Source organism: Abramis brama, assembly GCF_963993115.1.
Source record: "Abramis brama genome assembly, chromosome: 2".
In the NCBI taxonomy this organism is placed as follows: domain Eukaryota; kingdom Metazoa; phylum Chordata; class Actinopteri; order Cypriniformes; family Leuciscidae; genus Abramis; species Abramis brama.
In genome coordinates, this window is record NC_139964.1 from 50,660,854 (window position 1) to 50,683,492 (window position 22,639).

General features: G+C 37.1%; 2 protein-coding genes across 2 annotated transcripts; one reads left to right on the forward strand and one right to left on the reverse strand.

Annotated features, from left to right (window-relative positions):
• Nucleotides 1–217: 217 nt before the first annotated feature.
• Nucleotides 218–997, reverse strand: dctpp1 (dCTP pyrophosphatase 1). The gene has a single exon (XM_084096710.1). It carries the CDS (start codon nt 912–914, stop codon nt 363–365), a length of 552 nt encoding a protein of 183 aa, XP_083952836.1. The 5' UTR covers nt 915–997; the 3' UTR covers nt 218–362.
• Nucleotides 998–1,053: 56 nt separating this feature from the next.
• Nucleotides 1,054–22,466, forward strand: gatb (glutamyl-tRNA(Gln) amidotransferase, subunit B). The gene is made up of 13 exons (XM_084096699.1): nt 1,054–1,292; nt 2,937–3,087; nt 3,228–3,341; nt 8,466–8,664; nt 8,754–8,876; nt 13,375–13,488; nt 14,465–14,549; nt 18,133–18,177; nt 19,486–19,678; nt 20,716–20,849; nt 21,325–21,403; nt 21,511–21,645; nt 21,818–22,466. Exons 1-13 carry the CDS (start codon nt 1,132–1,134, stop codon nt 21,941–21,943), a joined length of 1,659 nt encoding a protein of 552 aa, XP_083952825.1. The 5' UTR covers nt 1,054–1,131; the 3' UTR covers nt 21,944–22,466.
• Nucleotides 22,467–22,639: the final 173 nt, after the last annotated feature.

A 22,639-nucleotide genomic window follows, 5' to 3' on the forward strand; every position in this document is an offset into this window, starting at 1 on the left:
TTCGGATGTTTCCAGAGTGAACAGTTGCACAGAGACCACGTGTGCGGCAAAACAGTTTACTGTGATGCAAAAACACTACACAAGTAACTATATCAGCTGTTGTTTGGTAAAATAAAAACAGAAGAACTTTAAAACGAAGTTGCTTACATGTGCAAACATTGTTTCTTACAGATTCTTGCACACAAAAGCTTAATGTAAAACCAAGGATAGTAGTGCCAAACACAGGAGAAAAAATAAAATCAGCAACTAAGAGCCCAGTGGAATTTTACAGTTTGGAACTTAAGGCACTCAACATCAGTTCCCTCGTATAGTATATATACTGTTCAGTAACGATCGTCTTCTACAGCACGAAATCACCCACATCAGTCCTTGTATTCCGTGTATTTCTTGGCTGATCCATGAACTTTGCTGGCCGGGTACTTGAGTCGATTGAGAGCCATTTTGCGCAGAACAGCTTGAGGTAAATCAACGCGGCATTTCTCGGCCAGTTCAACCAGATAGATCAATACGTCGCTGAGTTCCTGAGCCAGGTGTTCCCGCTCCGGCTCGGTCCAGTCCGGTAGACCTTCCGCCACCTCCCCGCGCCACTGGAACAGCTCCGACACTTCCCCGACCTCTCCGACCAACGCAAGCAGCAGGTTCCTCGGCTGGTGGAATTGGTTCCAGTTCCTCTCGTCCGTGAACTCAGCCTGCATGTGGCGGATATCTTCAAGTGTCGGTTCGGGGGTGAAAGTGAAACGCTCGGCCTGATCGCTCTTGATTTCTCCGTTCCCATTTAAAGCTGGGTGATGACTGGAAGTTTCGCCGTTGTGTTTGGGCATTTTGGATGCGGTCCCGTTTTGTTGAAGTGCCATTGTAACTGAGACGAGCGAAAGGCTAGTACTGAAAATAGAGGGGTGATCACAAATGATCATTCACGTGCAGGACCATGCGTGAATCTCCCGCCACCAACTGCCCCACAGTTATGAGATTTCGCGGTTTGTGAATGCCGTCACAAGAAATCGCCGGAAACGTTGCCGTCAAGCCACTGGCATTGTGGGAGTTGAAGTTTTTTCTTCATTATCCTACGGTACACCAGCGGGTTCCTGGTGGCTCTGTAAAACTACATGCACCAGCTACACAAACACAAGCATGGCAGCCTCCTCTTCAGGATACAGCAGAATGCTCTTTAGCCTGAGAAAATATACTAATAAATCACAAAGTTTGTATCATATTGATACTAATTTCGTGATAAGGACAATATGGACATCCGGATCAAAAAAACAACTTAAGCCCAAAGTACAGACAAAAAGGTAGGCATCAAATACCCCCCAAAATGCTGTCTACTGTAAATAGGAGGTTCATATATTTGGAGACGGAGATACAGGCATTCTGACATTTGTCATCAACATGACACACTGAATTTGAATAGTAGTCTTTCTCTGGTTTAATCGAATTAATGAATGGAGTATAGGTGTGCTGACAGACTGCAAGTCCACACTTGATTGCTGACCTTGACTTTACATGTGTGCTCTGAAAAATTTACAAAATGTAAATCCCATTAACAGATACTACAAAGAAGAACAGATGGTGTTTGATAATAGTGTGTTTGTTAAAAAATAAATAAATAAATAAATAAATAAATATATATATATATACGAAACAAAATAAAACAAACGGATACTAGTAATTAAAATGAATTAAAGTACTGTACTTAGAAATTATTACAGGTGAGTCCATCCTGGCTAGTTCTCACATTTTTTACTCCAATTAATAATTCTTAGGGTAGGTGTATTTTTCTCAATAGCCACATAAAATCTTCAATGCAAAAAATTGGTATTGATCAAATTTAATCAGTAAAACCAGCAAGTCAGTTATAAATATAGCCACATCCTGATATTTATGGAAAAACAGCATTGTCCTGAGAACACAGTTCAACAGTTTATTGTGTAAGCAAAAATATAACAATAATGGAATTTTAGTTTGGGTGACAGAATTTACTAACACATTCTATTTTAAGAGGGCTTTAAACTACACTACCGTTCAAAAGCTTATATTAGTTTATATATATTTTAGAAGAAGTCCCTTATGCTCATCTAAGGTGCATTTATTTGATACAAAATATTAATAACAGCAATATTGTGAAATATTACAATTTAAAATACCTGTTTTCTATTTTAATATATTTGAAAATGTAATTTATTCTTGTGATGACAGTGTTACATGATGCTTCAGAAATCATTCTAATAGGCTGATTTGGTTCTCAAGTAACATTTCTTATTATTATCAATGTTGAAAACATTTGTGCTGTTTATTATTTTTATGAGAACATGATAGATTTTTTTCAAGATTCTCTGATGTATAGAAAGTTCAAAAGAACAGCATTTATTTGAAATATAAATCTTTTGTAATATTAAATGTCTTTACTGTCACTTTTGATCAATTTAATGTGTTGTTGCTGAGTAAAAATATTAATTTCGTTATAAAAAATGTCTTGCTGAGTACTTACACCAAGTTTTTGAACGGTAGTGTAAGTATTTGATACCAACATACAAATCCACTACTATTGGACTTCTGACTCGAAGCATTATAGTAACTGAGATGCACATTTTTACAAGTCCTTTTTATTTTTTATAATTACATATTTTTAATTGCATAAAAAAAAATAAAAAAAATAACTCTCTCTTAACTAGTTTGACCAACTAGCACTTAGCCAAGGGATAATAATCATAAGACTTATGATAATAAGCCTTTTTTATTTATTTATTTAAATTAGACCAGTCTACCTTTTATTTAAACTTTGATTTATATATCTTCATATAAACTCATAATTTAATGGAATTGAGCTACTGATTTTTAAAGCATTATATAATTGTCTTTTAATATCCTATGTATTAAAGTAACTGTATAGTCACCAGTTCTCACCAACTCTTCATCCCTTGTGCTATGTTTTCTAGTCTTCCTCAAATGGTTGGTGTTGTGGGTCTGGAAATCCACGCTCAGATTCAGTCCACATCAAAGCTCTTTTCTGGATCTCATGTTAGATTCTTGGCTCCACCGAACTCGCTTGTCTCATATTTTGATGCTTCGTTACCAGGAACACTGCCAGTAAGTAAATCAATTGAATTAACATAAAAATAAATACAAAATTTGATTCTCAATGATATATTAATATAAATCTACACTATATATGTTGTTTCATTGCATTTATAAATGCTATTGAATGTCTTGTTGCTTCATTTCCTAAGGTGTTGAACAGAAGATGTGTGGAGGCTGCTGTATTGACAGGCCTTGCTTTAAACTGTACCATCAACAGGAAGTCACTGTTCGACAGGAAGCACTACTTTTATGCAGACATGCCTGTGAGTTCCCTTAGCTGCACACACATCTGGGTGCTTAATCAATTTGTCTGTAGTTTTATCTTCGTATTCCAAAGCATAGAAGTGCTGATGATACAAATGCAATAAACAAGAACATCTTTCTTATGCTTCCAACTCTATGTGGTTGTTATTTTTGATTAGCTGCTTTATAGATTCATCGTTTGTCAAAGAGACGTGCACATATATCCAGTACATCTCTTTTCCTGAGCTTTAATGAAGAAGTGATGGCTGTCCATGCTGAACAGGCAGGAAACAGAACAGCTGCCACTAATGTAGATGAATAACAAGTGTCAGCTCTTAAAAGCTTAAAACATTCAAGCTCTGGTTTGAGCAATGTTTCAGCTCTGGTATTCAGACTTGTGAGGCCATATAGTTGTACGAGTGGGGTGGGGGGGGTTCAGTTTTTGTATACATTTAGGAACATAAATATGTTCTTAATACTGTCACCACCAAACAAGCACTACAAACCCACCTCTTGTAAGTATTATCGAGTGCTTTATTTGAAAAATGTTTTCCCTTAAAGGGGTCATATAATGTCATTTTTGTACAAGCTAATATGATTCTTTAGGGTCTAAATTAAAAGTTTGTAATATACTTTAATTAAAAATTCTCATTAGTATTGTAAGAAAACACTCATTTTACCTGGTCAAAAACAGCTCTGTTTTCAGCACGCCGTTTCAGTGCATGTGTCTTTAAATGATAATGAGCTTTGCTCACCCCGCCCCTCTGTTCTGTGCGTACGCCGTTTGTTAACACAATAACACAATAACCATAACGCGTCGTTCATTATAAACGTGGGATTATGAATTATATTGATAACGTCGTACATAGAAAACATGCCATAATGTACCCTGAGTGTAAAAATAGCCACATTCATCGTGAAGCGTGCAAGCTATTTGCAAAGATTAATATAAAGATTAATATAAAGGTCAATAAAACGTTACACTCACTTGTTCTTCTGTAGGTTCAGCAGGAACACGAATAGTTGGTACTGATCCTTTTTTCAGGAGCAGCTTCTTAGCAAAAACAGCTTTATACTGACCCTCGTTTGTAAAGCAGTCTGGTGAAATGATTCGCGCAAACATGACAGCATTGACGTTGATCGTGGGGAATATTCCCTTCGAAAACAAACTCAGCCACTGCGTCTTCAGCTGTACGGATTTAGAAACATCATCAATATGACTGCTGTGTTCGTTATTACACCCAAGAACAGAACACCACAATCGTTAGACGCCATTCTACTCAGCACTCCAGCTATCAACAATGAACGCGCCGGTCGGCGCGTGCTATGATTGACAGCTCGCTCACGAGGGCGCGAGGGCGGGTCTGTGTTTGAAACGCTGCTGTCAATCAGCCATCGTGGGAGGGGCGTCGATGTTGTGACGTCACAATATCGAACAGCTTGATTTGAGACAGGAGGAAACATATAAGAAGATTAAAAAAAAAACACTGGATGGATTTTTATCATTTTATGATGGTTGTGTACAGGCACTGCCAACACACATTTCAGTACAATCAGCTTGTAAAAGTGCATGTACCATTATATGACCCCTTTAAAATTTGGGTTAGAATAGTTTGTAGGAGCACAATTATAAACAGTGAGGCTGTGAAAGCAAACTAGTGAGTAGATGAGTTTTCCTGTTCGGGGTGATGACATTTAATGTCCCTGACATCATCTGTAGTCCCATTTAGGCACCTTTTTTTCCCAGACAAGCAAAAGCTATAAAAAATAATGAGGGGGTATTACTGATTTATTTTCTGCTGTAGAATAAAACATGCAAATTTGTTGAGCTTGTGTAAACCACAGACCTTATTTCAGGCATTTAACCTAAAAGCATAAAAAAATGTTTTTTTAAAAAAAACATTGATTTCAAGATGATGGAAGTGCTAAAATGCTTACTTGTTTTCATGTTTTGGCCTACAAAAAATAAAACCTACAAACAATTAGCTAAAAGTCTACAGTACAATATGCAGTATATACAAATAGATTAGTTGAGATCTTCAAGTGGTGGAAGTTTCTGCATTTCTTACTTCCATGGTAACAACGCCTTCTCTTATTGGTAGATCTCTTTTGAGCAATGTGGGTAATGTAGTTCTCCATTGGGAATTCTGCAACTGAATATGATGTTCTTAAAATGAAATTGTGTAGCTCGTTTTGAAGCTATCTCTGAACAACCCTGGAGCTTAAGATACTCTGTCTGAAAGGTTATATATTTTATCATCATTAAAAACCTAATAATAAATTGGATTTGTTTTCCCCGGAACACGACTGTTGTGCTCTCAAGTCTTTTCAACGATCCTTTGGCTACAGTCCCTTTACAGATTGATTTTTGTTGTATCAGCGCATCATAATTGAAGACCAGATACACCGATATCTCTTGTGTAAAGACACAGTGTTTGAAATTAACTTGTAATTAAATAGCATTATTAGACTAAGTGCAAATGTCATTTTAGTTCCGACACAAAATAACCGCAAGACAAAATATTGAATTCTGTTTTGAATTCATACATACATTTGAACAGTTATACGAGTGATTTGTGAGCCATGTCCTCTTTTCTTGAATTATGCATTGTGTCTACATTACCAAATGGACTGCTAAACCAATTTTAAGCCAAAATAATCGAAGGTAATCAAGGACTTGCTTGAAAAATCAAAATCGAGTTGACATTGAGAAAGCTCAGATATTAAAATGGAGGAGGGAATCTTTGACTTCTGAGGAATCTGTCACTCTTCATTAGTGCTAATTTAATTTCTTAAGTGCTTACATTTGTTTGTTTTTGTGCTAGTGATGAAGTAGTTGATCAGGTACAACACACAGATGGTAATGGATAATTGCTTTTCCCCCTTTCCTTTAGTCTTTTGCATGCCAATAACTATGATACATTTCTAATGGCTTTTTGGTCATGGTGTTGCCATAGCAACAGTTACAAGTGCTCTGTTTTGCTTCACAGCTAAACTGAAGGAGGTTGAAAATGTATCCAGATCACACATATCTGTATGTGGTTTAATTTAGTCATAACCCTAATCCTGGCCTTTTAACCCTATCCAACCCCATATTTGATCCTGATGATGGTTCTTCACAAAAAACTACTGTGATTATACAATATTGATATTTTAAGGTCATTCAATTAGATTTCAAGTCAAGTCTGAAAGAGGTCTGACCCAAAGCACAGTAGTGGCTTTGATGCTATACAGTCACCAAACTATGACAGTCCCCTAAAATACAAAAGGCAATTATATTTTAATGTTTAAAGAAAGACCTCATTTATACTGTGTAAAAAAATATTATAAATACATTACCCTTCAAAAGTTTGGGGTTGATCTGATTTTTGAAATATTTTTGAAAGAAGTCTCTTATGCTTTTATTTAATCTGTGATGGTAAAGCTTATTTTTCAGCATCATTACTCCAGTCTTCAGTGTACATGATCCTTCAGAAATCATTCCAATATGCTGATTTGCTGCTCAAAAAGGATTTCTTTTCATTATCAGTGTTGAAAACAGTTGTGCTGCTTAATATTTTTCTGGAAACCGTGATACTTTTTTTCTCTCGTGATGAATAGAATTATAGAAACTTAAAAAGAACAGCATTTATTTGGTAACAATGTAAAAGTCTTTACTGTCACTTTTGATCCATTTAATGCATCCTTGCTGAATAAAAGTATTAAAGGGGTCCTATTATTAGGCTACCTTTTACGAAGTCTTGATTTTGTTTTTGGGGTGTACTAGAATATGTTTTCATGCTTGATTGTTAAAAAAACTCATTATTTTTCACATATTTTGCATTATACAGCTCCTCTCTCCCCAGTCTGGCTCAAATACGGCAATTTCGACAAAGCCCCTCCTTCCGAAATACGAAATGTGCTGTGATTGGTTAGCTGGCCCAGTGTGTTGTGATTGGCACCGCTTTGCATGTGTTCGAGAAATGTCCCGCCCCTCCATAACTGCGTGTTCTTCTCTAGTGTAAATATTAAGGTTATTTCAAACCTATTTGAGCCCGATTCAGACCCTGACAATGTTAACAAACAAGAGGATTGTCCAGAACGGATTTCATGCACAGACTTTGCAAGCACCGATTTCACAGGATGTTTCAGAGTGGTGTTTTTTGTAATTCTCTTATACATTAAATATAGATGTTTCCACCATTTAATCATGCCATTTGTTGGAAAACTAAGGTGATACAAACATTATTTGATCACAAAACCATGTTTAATTTTCCTGAGAAGCGGTGAAACCTCTTATAAAAGCGAGAGCTTACAAAAGCAACGGAAAACAAGCTGTTCTCCATAAAATGTGCAGCGCACAGTTAAACGTTGGAGTTATAATGTTCAGGAAAAGGATACATTTTTACCACTCTAAGTTCATCAGCCTTAGGAAGGTTAAACAAATGAGTTTTGGAAATGTTGTGGAAAAAACAGTCTCTCTTTGACATAGCGACTTTTCTAATGCAGCTCAACCAGGTCTCGTCCACTTTTTTGCACATTCCGTGGGCGCGGATTATTTAAATGAGTACCATTGTAACTTCATAAAATCTGTAAAATCACATTGTAGTTCAAACGAGCTGTTCGTTGTAGTTCTTGGAAAGTGGATTCTGTTATATAAAATATCTCCCTTTGGAGTGGACTTTGAGCTTTGTAACCTTGTAGATCTTTTTATGCTCAAACAGCAACATTACACACTAATTAAAGTTGAAAAAGTGGAAAAGCATGATAGGACCACTTAAAAAAAAAAAAGAAAAGTAAACGACCCCAAATTTTTTGAACTGTAGTGTATGTGTAAAATATTGTCTAGAAAATATTTATTAGTTTCTATTAAGTTCTATTAAATAACTGTGATTTAATATAATTTTTACCTATAAGTATTTAAAATGCAAAATGAAATTGTAACAATGACAAAATCTATCATTGTTTTATTATATTGTATTTGTTTTTATACATGGCTCTTCTAGGACTCTCCTGCTGTTTGGAAACCCCTGTCTGAAACAGAAGTACATTACTGTAACATATCTATTTAGGTCTAGATAAACTTCTGTGTAGCAATTCAAATGGTCTTGACACATACCGTTGCTTAGTTTTGTAACAGTTTTTTTTTTTATGTGTGCTTTCAGGCAGGCTACCAGATCACTCAGCAGAGGCTTCCCATAGCAGTGGATGGAACACTGGTCTATAGTCTTTTTGAAGGTCGCAGAAGGAATCAAGTGGTAACCAAGAGTGTGAAAATCAAACAGATCCAGCTTGAGCAAGACAGTGGAAAGAGTCTCCATGATAATGAACAGAGCCAGACTCTAATAGATCTCAACAGAGCAGGTGCTGCTTCTTTACTCTTATACAGAAACATAATGACTGTATCTTTGTGGACAGTGTCTGATATGAAGGCTGTGTCTCTCTGTCTGTAGGTGTAGGTCTGATGGAGCTGGTGATGGAGCCTGAGATGTGTTGTGGAGAGGAGGCAGCAGCTGCCGTCAGAGAGCTTCAACTCATCCTGCAGGCTCTGGGCACCTGCCAGGGCAACATGGCTGGTGATTTAATACACCCCCTACAGCTAACATTGATCACAGCCTTTAATGTCTACACACATTTATTCCCATGAATTGGTCTCAGGCACAAATCGCATTGCTTGCACCAATGTTATCTGAGTTAGTAATCCACCCATTACCCATAAGGATGGGCCATATGGCTAAAAATCGATGTCATAATCTTATATCAGATGAACCATAATTTTGACCAAACAGCCCCTGTCACTAGAGTTCTGTTGTAGAAAATATTTAATGCAAGATGTGAAATACAGGAAATCTAAATAAAAAAAAAAACCTAAAACTAAATCGTGCTAATATTAAATTAATATTTTAACAATTTAAAGGGATAGTATGGTAACCAAACAGTTGATGGGGACCCATTGACTTCCATAGTATTCATACTATGGATGTCAATGGGGTACATCAACTGTTTGGTTACCCATATTCTTCAAAATATCTTCTTTTGTGTTCAGCAGAAGAGAGAAATTCATACAGGTTTGGAACAACTTGAGGGTTTCATTTTTCGGTGAACTATCCTTTTAATACATTATTTGCCATGCAAACATTTGTGAGTAGGCAAACGAGTTGTTGAATCAGAACTAATTCACTGAAAAGGACAATTTGAACTAATTCACAGAGATTAATTGAACCTACCGACTTGATTTGGTCCCTGAACTTTAAATTAAAGATTTGCTTTTAATAAGACCGGTAAAGATTGCAAAAGTAGTCCAATGACACAGTGTTTATAAAACATAATGGCTAAAAAAGAATGTTAAAATGATCACAATAATCATAATGCTACTGAATTTTACATCGGCAGCAAAATCATTGCAGATATTCAATATACCGACCAGCCCAGTACATAGTGTGCCATATGTAGGCTTGGGTATCGAGTATCGAGTATCGATTGGAACCGGGACTAGCTTTGCGATTTTCCCGGAATCGTTCAAAAGTTTAAATTTCGATTCCTAGTTTCGATTCCCAGTCTGCCGACCGGAAGAAGACACCGCTGTTAGGGGCTGTTTACACCTGGTCACTTCATGCGTTTTCTCAGATTGGATAGCTATCTGATTAATCAAAACGATTCCATTTACACCTGGTCACATAAATGTGTTTTTGCGAAACGGATTTAAATCCGATCTTCAATTCCCGCGCTATATGCAGATTGTGCACGTCACTGAAAGCAACAGATATGAGCTGCATTTTATTGATAATCAGCTAATTTCAAAATCAAAGACCGCAATAAGAGAGAGTGACAACAGCCCTGGTAAGATCATTTCTTTCTTTACTTTTAATGATGATGATTATGTGTTAAGCGTCTGCGACTTACTTTCACTTTACTTTGCGATAGTTTGCACTTTGGCTTAATGAACAGATGCTCAGCTTCTCATCTGCGGTGACGCGCGTGTTCCAGTATCGTCGTATCTGGCTATTACATTACATAGCCTATAACACGCTCTCACACGTTTATTTATTTATTTTTTTGCATTTTTGGGAGGAGGACAATTTACATATGTGGTTTCAACAACCAGATGCATTTACACTTGTCCAGTTTCGTCTGGAATGCGGCCCAGGCCACCTCCTGAAGTGGTTTGAGCGATCGGATTCATTTTACTCACGTTCCCCTATTAACTCACAGTGCCTCATAAAATGTATTCAGAGCAAACAACCCTGACGTTAAACTTTAAAAACGTACTTATATGATGTTTTCTTATTCTTCGGTATCTTGCAAGTTACAACCATATTCTCTCGTCCTCTGCTCGTTCGTTTGAAAACTGCGCGCGATGCCGGCGAACGTAAAATAAATAAATAAATAAATGATGAAAACACATTTACACATGAGTGTAAACAACCTTATTTAGCCTATTTTACCTGATAGCCCATTTAGGTCAGACTATTTCCTTCAGAAAGACCGTTGGTTAGCTAGCTCATTTAAAATATCCTAAAAAAATTGTTTAAAATAGATTTGATATTTATATTGTACTGTAGTTGAAAACAGCCCTGTGAGAAATTCATAGTAAAGTTCATAAAAAGTAAAAAATTCATAGAATTAAAATTGATCTAAACTTTTTTGACCCTACCTCTTAAAAGAATCGGAATCGAGAATCGTTAAGAACCGGAATCGAAACAAGGAATTGGAATCGGAATCGGAATCGTTCAAATTCAAACGATACCCAACCCTAGCCATATGTCACCAAGATGTATATTAAAGAGCGCATGGTGGAAAGCCACTAACGCTAATTTTTGTGTTCAAACATCCGATAGACACATGTGGACTCGCCAGGCACGGCGTCATGGGTGGGCCTGACGGGCCTAGGCCCACCCACTTTTCAACAGGCCCACCCAAAAAATAACTAAAAAATTATAATTAATATATTCTAATTTTGTCAAGAATTATAAAAAAAAATCGTCAATAAGCTCATAATTTGTACTAAAATAGTCTAAATGTTTAGTTTTAAAAACAATTTTAAAAAGCTGGCTGTCTATTTTGATGTTTCTGCGCAAGTTCAGCAGACAGTTCGGGTTTGTTCCGATCAGAGCTCGTGAGTGGAGAGCGCATTTCTGAATATTCCGCTCAGCTCGTTCATTCCGCAGGGTCGCTCGCTCAACCCAGAAGAATGGCCTGCTGGTTCGAAAATATGTGGAATAAGGGCTGCCTCCGACTAATTTTTTTTTCTAGTCGACTAGTAGTTGTTCATTTAAGCCATTCGTGGACAAATCGCCGCTTTATATTAATTTAATTACTTAAATAGGCTATAGCCTACAGGATAATAAGCGTTATGACCGCACGCATAAAGCTTGCCACAAAGAACCGGTTAAAGTAATGATTATGAATGTGTCTAAATTAGCAAGGAGACATTTAACTGTTTAGTAATAAACTGGTGTTTTCTGTGTCGCTGCAAAGATGAAGTTGACGATGCGGACTCGCCATGAACGCCAGAGAGAAATGCACATTTCATATGGATTATATAATCAGAGAGTAGCCTATAGCCTATTTATTTTGGTTTTAATATTTTCGTTTAAAAGTAGACATTTCAAGCTTTCTGTAATATATAGCCTATATTTCTCAAATCTGTGAGGCACAAGCTGAGTTTCGGCGCCTTCCAGTTCACATGCAATGCAAGTGATCGTGTCGGCGCCTTATTACATTGTCTTATTTATTAAATACGGGCAATTGATTGATAAAACATTGATCAAAATTAAGATACAATTTATACAAAACGAAAATCTTTTAAAAAGAGTTTTCTATAAAACAAAACTTAATGAAGTCGTCAAAATCATGTTTTACCAAAAACAGCGCCGTTGCTAGGAGGGCGCCAGCGCCTCTGCCTCGCGAGTGGATGATAGCCCTGAAGACGCCTAGCAATGATATACCTTTAATGGTAGTATACCTTTAGTTAAGTTATACCTTAAGAGTCTTCGTAGCGTGCTTAGAGACAATGTTATCGGAAAATGCAGCCCAGGTATGATGCGTATGATGCGTAACGGAGATTCCAATTCCTTCTTTGGTCAGAACCATAGAGCGATCGCGGATAGGTCTGTCCTATGCACCGAAACTTTTAACAATGCAACAAAATATTTAAAGAGCATCAAGCTATTAAAATATATATTATGTATACGCACAGATAATATAACAGTAGGCTATATTAGTCAATATTTTTTTATTAGGTTAAGCATTGATTGGATAACGTTTTTTTTTTTTTTTTTTTTTTTATTTAACGTTTTTAATTTAAGGCCCACCCACAATTGGTCTGGCCCATCCAAAACTGGAATCCTGGCGCCGTGCCTGGGACTCGCGTACGTCTTGAATCATGAATATTGCAGAAATGTCTGCTGAATGCCATTCTGACATCTTAAGATGTATTGTTGATGAGAAAATGTTCATACATAAATACATAAAAAAAATACATAAATAGAATGTCTTGGCATTGTAACACATTTTTTCAGGGCTAAATGAATAGCCTATATAGCATAAAAGGATTATAGGTGGCCCCCCGCATCAATGACCCTCTTTTCCCAACCAATTTGTAAACACCTTTCCCCCTTTCCGACTTCACTAGAATGTGTGCTTCGGATGCACTGAGATGTTCTTGTATCTTAATATGAGTAAATCATAGTTTCAGTTACACACTTTAAGTAAGAACATTAAGGAAATGTAGTGTTTGTGTAAGATACACAAATTCAAATAAGAAAATAACTGACCTGTTCCTCAACCGTTTTTAATGTGTCACTGATAAATAAACCTGTTGTCTTCCTGTAATGAAAAATTCAATAGCTCTTGTTTAATCAAAACCCCTTGAAGCAAAATACAGCAAATTGTTTATTTGTTTCAGACTATTCAACGGTGCTCTCCAGAATACAGTATTTCATGCAAATAAATCATTCAAATTCAAATGTATGCACTGTTTGTTAAGCAGGGGTTTTGAGAGCTGTGGATGGTTGAATTGTAATGACTGTTCAGAGTGATTCTCATTTGATCCCTCTTTCTCTCCTCTCACAGAGGGACAACTTAGAGTTGATGCCAATGTATCCGTGCATCGACCTGGAGAGCCTATGGGAGTGAGGACAGAGGTCAAAAACATCAACAGTGTCAGGCACATGGCCAAAGCCATAGGTGAGGATATGTCTAACTGATTCTGAGAAAGAATTTTATGGATATCAAGATCTGCCTGTTGGTTTGGAGAAGGTTTTTCTGGTTTAAGCACAAGCATACAGTAAAATCTCCTCAGTACAGCAAGACGTGTCGAGGGCAAGAAATAGACTTTCAGCCAGTGGGTTTCAGAAATCTTTTAATCATGCTGCATTCATATTCACACACACACACGCACTTTAGAAATAGCTGGAAGTCACTTTTCTTGTGTGGTTGTCACATTTAGCCCAGCATCAGTTGGAGGGAATGAGTGTCTGTGTGTAATTATGCCAGAGCTGAAAGTCAGACTGCAAACTCCAGATAAGAAACACGAACAATAAGCATTTTCACCTCACTCCATCTCTGTCTCGTGTTAAATGCTCTGTCAAGATGTGCACCGTTGAATAAAGGCTGCAGAAGCAATCATCTCTACTGCATTAACACACACACACAATCACAAAGTTGTTTTTGAAACGAGGAGTTTCACTCAAAAGGAAATCTGACTGATTTGATCCAAGAAAATAATGAGTGTTGAAGACCCACATAAACATGCCTGTCAAGGACGAGAAGATTAAATAAAATGAAAGCAATTTTATTCTTTGTCAATGAAAGCAAGAATAAACATTGAAAACATGAAAATATTTAATCGCTGAATGTGACATGATGTTTTACACTGTTCCCCCTGAGAGAAAGTTGTGAAATTTAATTAATATTTATAATGCATTTTGTTTTGATGTCTTGAAAAGTCAGTTATTATACTTGTTTAATACTGCACATTGTCCCAAAACTAAAGGACTACCAGTGGTTTTCTACACTAGTACAATTTCCCCCAAAAGCACATTTAAGCAGTCATGAGGAAAAATGCTGATGTGCAGCCATTTCAAAAGTACTTTAGGGTCTTTTTTTGGCAGAAGGTTGTGGTTAGAGTTTGATTGGTCCTCTCTTGATACATGTTCCATAGACTACGAGATCCAGAGACAGATGGAGGTTCTGCAGAGCGGTGGGACGGTTCTTAATGAGACCCGAGCATTTGACAGCAAATCTGGGTAAGGGGGCCCAGAACAGGCAGATTTCTACAAGAGCTGCATTCTCCTGTGATATCAACTGGAACAGAGCAATGCAATTAGACGATCTGAGTTTTACATGGTTTGAGTCTCAGATTCTATATTGGTTTCTTTTTGAATTTTAAACCCACTGCCACTTTAAATTATTCATGTCAGATTAAATGTTTAGCGTCTCATGGCTGATCACACACATTGAGCTTTACGTTGAACACATTGAGCTTCTGCTTCAGGTTTAGTCAGTGTTTCTGACAGAATTCTGTTTTTGCAAACCAATAAGAATATATTGTAATACAATGCCAAAAAACAATTTATAACCGAAAACTTATTAAAAATCAACACATTTTCATATGAACAACCAGTCATAATGCTGCATATGCATAAAGTTTCAAAAGTTATTGCTTTGATTCGAGCTGGACATCACTTAAAGTCAAGACTTGTGCTTTGGTAGGTACACTACCGTTAAAAAGTTTGGGGTCTGTAAGATTTTTTTGATCAAAATTAATGGTAAATATTTCAAATAAATGCTGAACATTCTATTAATCCTGAATAAATGTTGAAAAAAAGAAAGAAAATCAAGTTTTCATAAAAATATTAAGCAGCACAACTGTGGTTAAAACTAGAAATATTTCCTGAGCACCAAATCAGCACTTTTGAACAAGTCAGGAACCTTAAAGGATCCGTCATACTTATTCAAACCAATAACGTTCATTTGTTCGTGAATCTGGCTACGCTTGTCATGCTGTTTTTTGTGTGCAGCCAGTGAAGACAGCACAATGTTGTCTTGTCATTTTTTTGTGATACACTGTCTTTTATCTCATTTTCAATTCAAACTGCAAACGGTTTTATTTTGTGGCGCTGTAGATTCTGCAGCACTGGCAAATAGTGATTCTGGAAATATTGTGTTTAGTCATGGGCAGCATACTTTTCCCTTGGTCTTTTTCCTGTCCATCTGTGACCAAAGATGAATGTGGTCATTTGACCTCAGTAGTTCTGTCATGTGTTGACTTGTACACATGGCAGCACCAGACACACACACACACTAACTCATGCTCTCTACAGATGACAGAGCAGTATTATTGTGAGCATCTGCCCATGAAATAAAAGCCTCATCTCACAGCTGTGTCCTCCTGCTCTTGGATATGATCTGCTAGCACAAACCACCAATATATAAGAGCTTAGTACACAACCTTCTGTCCTGGCTTACTTTATTCTTATTGGTCAGTCGTGGCAGTCTGTCGTCAAATATCTTTCTAAAATGGCCGCAAAACTATAATATACTTTGGTAATCTCATAATTTCAACAAAATTTTGAATCCATTTATGTTTTATTTGGTTTGTTGTCATTCAATTTACATGATACAGGATAATTATTGTAAAATGCTTGTAACTACAACTTGTAAACCTGTAACTTTCTGAGAGCCTCGACTTGTACCACCTGACCACTGCAACGTCATTCATAATCACTCAAAATGGCAGCAGTTTCAGAATTAAAATGTAGTTATAGTAGTTAGCAGTTATTTAATAATAATTCCTATAATTGACTATTGTTAATGTCTTAATGCAAGATTAATCTGAAAATAAATAAAAGACATACAATACAGTTTAACGTAGCTTGCACAGTTGGATAACTAATGTCAAAAAGGCATTGACATAATGACTGTTACTTGTTATTGTGCTTTTGTCTGTTGATTACTGAAATTACATATTAATTTTGGCATTAATAGTGTTGCCATTAAGTCCTGGTTGTCATCTAGTAATTACTCTAATTATGACACGCTGAGCGCATCACAACTCCTGCATGGTAATAATGACCAGCTGACTGAACATGTAAACTCTAAATTCTCTGTAAGAACCTTCTATCAGAACATACTTTGCTTGTAACTTTTTATTTTATTTTAAGCTACAGTCAGGTCCATAAATATTGGGACATCGACACAATTCTAATCTTTTTGGCTCTATACACCACCACAATGGATTTGAAATGAAACGAACAAGATGTACTTTAACTGCAGACTTTCAGCTTTAATTTGAGGGTATTTACATCCAAATCAGGTGAACGGTGTAGGAATTTCAACAGTTTGTATATGTGACTCCCACTTTTTAAGGGACCAAAAGTAATGGGACAGATTAACAATCATGAATCAAACTTTCACTTTTTAATACTTGGTTGCAAATCCTTTGCAGTCAATTACAGCCTGAAGTCTGGAACACATAGACATCACCAGACGCTGGGTTTCATCCCTGGTGATGCTCTGCCAGGCCTCTACTGCAACTGTCTTCAGTTCCTGTTTGTTCTTGGGGCATTTTCCCTTCAGTTTTGTCTTCAGCAAGTGAAATGCATGCTCAATTGGATTCAGGTCAGGTGATTGACTTGGCCATTGCATAACATTCCACTTCTTTCCCTTAAAAAACTCTTTGGTTGCTTTCGCAGTATGCTTCGGGTCATTGTCCATCTGCACTGTGAAGCGCCGTCCAATGAGTTCTGAAGCATTTGGCTGAATATGAGCAGATAATATTGCCCGAAACACTTCAGAATTCATCCTGCTGCTTTTGTCAGCAGTCACATCATCAATAAATACAAGAGAACCAGTTCCATTGGCAGCCATACATGTCCACGCCATGACACTATCACCACCATGCTTCACTGATGAGGTGGTATGCTTTGGATCATGAGCAGTTCCTTTCCTTCTCCATACTCTTCTCTTCCCATCACTCTGGTACAAGTTGATATTTGTCTCATCTGTCCATAGGATGTTGTTCCAGAACTGTGAAGGCTTTTTAAGATGTTGTTTGGCAAACTCTAATCTGGCCTTCCTGTTTTTGAGGCTCACCAATGGTTTACATCTCTGTATTCACTCTGGTGAAGTCTTCTCTTGATTGTTGACTTTGACACACATACACCTACCTCCTGGAGAGTGTTCTTGATCTGGCCAACTGTTGTGAAGGGTGTTTTCTTCACCAGGGAAAGAATTCTTCGGTCATCCACCACAGTTGTTTTCCGTGGTCTTCCGGGTCTTTTGGTGTTGCTGAGCTCACCGGTGCGTTCTTTCTTTTTAAGAATGTTCCAAACAGTTGATTTGGCCACACCTAATGTTTTTGCGATCTCTCTGATGGGTTTGTTTTGTTTTTTCAACCTAATGATGGCTTGCTTCACTGATAATGACAGCTCTTTGGATTTCATATTGAGAGCTGACAGCAACAGATTCCAAATGCAAATAGCACACTTGAAATGAACTCTGGACCTTTTATCTGCTCCTTGTAAATGGGATAATGAGGGAATAACACACACCTGGCCATGGAACAGCTGAGCAGCCAATTGTCCCATTACTTTTGGTCCCTTAAAAAGTGGGAGGCACATATACAAACTGTTGTAATTCCTACACCGTTCACCTGATTTGGATGTAAATACCCTCAAATTAAAGCTGAAAGTCTGTAATTAAAATTCATTTCAAAATCCATTGTGGTGGTGTATAGAGCCAAAAAGATTTGAATTGTGTCGATGTCCCAATATTTATGGACCTGACTGTATAACTTATTTATTACCATCTCTCTTTCTCTCTCGCCAGTAACACAATTCCGATGAGGGATAAGGAAGGCCTACAGGACTACAGGTGAGTGTAATGCTCCATTGAACCCTGCAGGTAAATGAAATCTGCTCCTGTGGAGTACTACAGGGAGTAAAGATAAAGAAAAACAGGAGAGGACATTGGAAAGAGTGATGGAGTAAAGGGAACCTGGACAGTGCAGGATAAAAGGAAAACAGGTAAAAGGAAAGCAGCAGAAAATACTGTGTTTCTATAGACAACAAGGGAGTAGCATGGAGATGGATGAAAATGAATATGGTGCTGTAGAGGAAAGAGAGTGATTGGGCGAACAAAACAGAGGAGGAAGAGGACAGGAAGACTAGACAAGTGGTGATATGAAGGACTGAATATGCATCAGCTGTGCTCTGATAATGCGGCTGTAGATCCACATAAAGGGGGAGAGAGGGAAGAGTGGGTGGATGTACTAAAGAAATGGAGCAAATCATGCAGTGCCATCTACAGACTGAGACCAAAAATAAACATTTATAAATCATTGAAAGCCACTTTCCATCTACACACATATTTTAACTATATATAAAAAAAAAATATCACGGTTTTCACAAAAAAATACTAAGCAGCACAACACTGTTTTAACACTGATAATAATATCAACAAAAAAAGTTTATTTTGAGCAGCAAATCACCATATTATAATGATTTCTTAAGGATCATGATTAAGGATCATGTGACACTGAAGACTGAAGTAATGGCTACTGAAAATTCTGTTGAATAAATAAAACTTTGAAATATGTTAAAATTAAAAACAGTTAGTTTAAATTGTAATAATATTTCACAATATGACTTTTACTGTATTTTCAATCAAATAAATGCAGTCTTTCAAAAACATTTTAAAAAATATCAGACTCGTACAGTATTTATGATTGGTTAACTATGCAGAAGGAAGTCATTTCTCAGTTTTGCCTTTTCAGCTGCATTCTTTGAGAGAAACAAATGTAAATGTGAATATCCATTCTGATTGGTCATTTTGTTCATCTGAGATGTGTTCTCTGACATTCATGCAACGATCAGAACTCAGCTACAGTACGCTCAGCCTCCATTGCCTCTGATGGTCTGCCACTGGAGAGGACACTCTCAGACACACGGAAGGCTGGACATGTGTGGCCGGTTCAGGTCAAAGAGATATGAGGAGGGTGTGACAGAGAGACAGAGAGGGCTGGAGATTAGGCCTTGAAATGACACACGCTGTCTGAACACTACAAACGCTGGCTTATCTTTGCACCTGATAAGAACACGCTCTTGTGTTCCCCCACATGACCTGCTTGAATCACGCCTTCTGTTGTGTTGTATGTACATACATTCTCTCATTATCTCCCAGGTTCATGCCAGAGCCCAACTTGCCGCCACTGTTTGTTTATGAGAGTGAAGCTTCAGTGCCTGCTGGCGTTGACTCCGCCCAGGTTGTGGTGATTGACAGGCTGAGTGCCCAGTTGCCAGAGCTGCCGTCTGCGAGGAGAACGAGGCTTGTGGAGACGTACGGCATTCTGCGAGAGCACAGCTTGACGCTGGTGGTGAGAAAGTTCACATTCAAGCTGTGCGTGCTTGTTTTATGGCACACATTTCCCATCAGGCACTCTGATTCTTTTAAGATAATTAATTCCAATTGCATTTTTTACTTTGTCAAGTAGTAAGCACTATGATTTAACATTCATATGGTCATGTCTGTGGTGATGAAAACTGAAAAAAATTCCAAAAAAGTTGCAATATTATTTCTTAAAATTGTGAATCATATCATCATATCACAATTGTGACTTTAATTCTCGCAATTGCGTCGTTATTTCTTTTAATTGAGAATTCATATCTCACAATGGCAACTATTTCTTGTAATTGCACATTTTTTCTTAGTAATTGCAACTTTATTTTAACTGTGACTATCTTACAATTGCAACTCATAATTGTTTTTATATCTTACAAGTGTGACTATTTCTCATAATTGTGACTTTATTCCTTGTAATTGCAACAATTTCTTGTAACTGCGACTGCAACAGTTGCAGCTTCTCATAATTGTCAGTTTATCTCACAATGGCAAATATGTATTGTAATTTCGACTTCAGCTTACAATTGCAACTATTTCTTGGAATAGCAACTTTATTCCTTGTAATTGCATATTTATTTGTTTTAACTTCAAGTATTTTTAATCACAGCTTCTCATAATTGTCTTAATTCCTAACAATTGTGACTATTCCTCGTAATTGTGTATTTCTTGTAACTGCGACTATCTCACAATTGTGACTTCTATTTTGTCTTTATTTCTCACAATAGTGACTTTATTTCTCATAATTGCAACTTTATTTCATAATTGTCACTTCATGTCTCACAATGTTACTTAATTTCTTAAAATTGCATACTTGCTTTATCTCACAGTCTTATTTTTTTTTGCTCTGAGTTGGAAACAGGCTTCCATAGTTTTGGGTTAATCTTGTCATTTGTTATACTTTTTTTTTTCTTTTTCATTTCACGTTTTTTCATCACAGATATTTCATATTAAAGGGATACTTCACCGATTAGCATTAAGCTTTGCATTGATATGATAACTATTCTGTTTCAGAATGAGGACGGGCTTATGGACTTCTTTGAGAGTGTTGTTCAGATGACCAAGGTAGAACCGAGGAAGGTGATTGGCTGGGTGATGAATGAGCTGATGGGAAATCTGAATCTTCAGAGTCTGAAAGTCTCTCAGAGGTGAGCCAGCACTGAAAACAATCATTCAACAGCTCCAATACATCCAAAACATTGGAAAAATAAATTAGAATAAATAATTCCAAGAAGTAGGGAGAGAGGAAGTGTGCGTGTGTGCGCCGTAGGCTTTTTTCCAGTCTGTTTGTTATTCCTTCTCTCCAATATTGTTTCCTGTCAGTAAATAATAAATAATGGCGGTTGTGTTCACTCCATGCCTAGGGATATATATACGGGAGTGTTTTTCTGGGACTCCTCCAGCTCAGTGATCAGAAACTGCCTCAATGTTCATCTCTTGTTTTCTTGAGTTCACTAATATGTGAGTGGGGCCAAATTGTAAGAAAGAAGCCATGTTTAACTTATCCAGTAATGAGTTGGTCTCCTTGGTCATATTGTTTTAAAGTAAAGTCTTGCTCACCGAATTATGTATTGTGAGTGTGAAATCTGTTCTTTCTAACTAATCTCTCCCTTTCTTTCTTAGTCCCATCTCTCCATGTGCTCTTGCTGAGCTGATCAATCTTGTGGAATCTGGTCACATCTCATCCTCGACTGCCAAACAAGTAGGAGAGAAAAACAATCCTTAACTTGGCTAATTGACAGACGTACAAGCCATATTATGTGAGGTTCTCCTTAAACCACAGGCCTGTTTTGTATGTGGTGAGCGCAGGTTTTCCAGGAGATGTGGAAGGCTCCAGAGAAGACAGTGGGCCAGATAGTGAAGGAGCAGGATTTGTGGATGATAAATGACAAAGAGGAGCTACGAAAGATCTGTCAGAGGATTGTGGACCGTTACACTGAGGAGGTAAATCCAGACATTAATCCACCTTAAAAACCTAGTTCGTCTTCAACTATTTTCAGCTTGTAGAAATAAAATAAAAACGTATAAAACTATTTATTTATTTGTTTGCTTATAAGATTAACTGCTAGCCAACGATAATCTGTACACTAATTTTTGCAAATGAATTTTGTTGCAGGTTCAGATTATCAGAGGGGGTAATAAGAAAGTACTGAACAAATTAATGGGTGAAGTTCAGAGAGAAACTAAAGGCAGAACTGATCCGGTCCAAGTCAAAGCCATTCTAGAGGAAATGATCTCATGAACTGCCCAGCATGCCTATTTTGTGGGTTAATGCTGTGTTCTGGACAAGCAGCTTAATGGAGCAATGGAACTAACATTTAATAGCCTCTGTACGTTCCAGAAAGGTGTCTCCACTGTAAAATATATTCATCACACATTTTGATAAACAAAGGTGTTTCATGCAATATTACTTTGTGTTGTTTTACTTCTAAGGATTTCAGTATTTAATTAATCACAGCTCATTTAATTCTGGGCTCTGAGACATTTATCACTCAATGATCATCGATTCATTAATAGTCAAGCCTTGTGAGAAAATCTTTTGTGTGTGCACAGAATATTTTTGTGCTGCTTTAAGTTGTTTGCAGCTCTGTATGGATTTTCTATTATAATTGGGTTTTGTGGGATTATTCGTCACTTTTAGAATTTAGCAGGTCAGGCCAAGTTTGCCTGAAACTTCTGGTGTGTAATCACCATTAGCCATTGCTAGCACAGCCGATGTCTGCTGGCATGAGTGATTGAAATAAAAGGAATGTTTTTGTGTACTACTAAGACTTGCTTTTTGTCAGACCCAAAGTATTTAAGACAGCAAAAAAAGTTTTATAACTTGATGGTGGTCTGTATACTTGTGTCATATGATTAACTAGCGCCCTCTGGTGGAGTATGAATTTCATATGCCATTATGTCAAGACCTGTAAGTCAATGCTCAGTTACCATGGTC

Coding starts and splice junctions, on each gene's coding strand:
- dctpp1 (XM_084096710.1), bottom strand. CDS start 914: ATGATCATTTGTGATCACCCCTCTATTTTCAGTACTAGCCTTTCGCTC.
- gatb (XM_084096699.1), top strand. CDS start 1,132: ATGGCAGCCTCCTCTTCAGGATACAGCAGAATGCTCTTTAGCCTGAGA. Junction 8,665..8,753: donor AATAGATCTCAACAGAGCAG/GTGCTGCTTCTT, acceptor CTCTGTCTGTAG/GTGTAGGTCTGATGGAGCTG. Junction 21,404..21,510: donor CATCCTCGACTGCCAAACAA/GTAGGAGAGAAA, acceptor TGGTGAGCGCAG/GTTTTCCAGGAGATGTGGAA.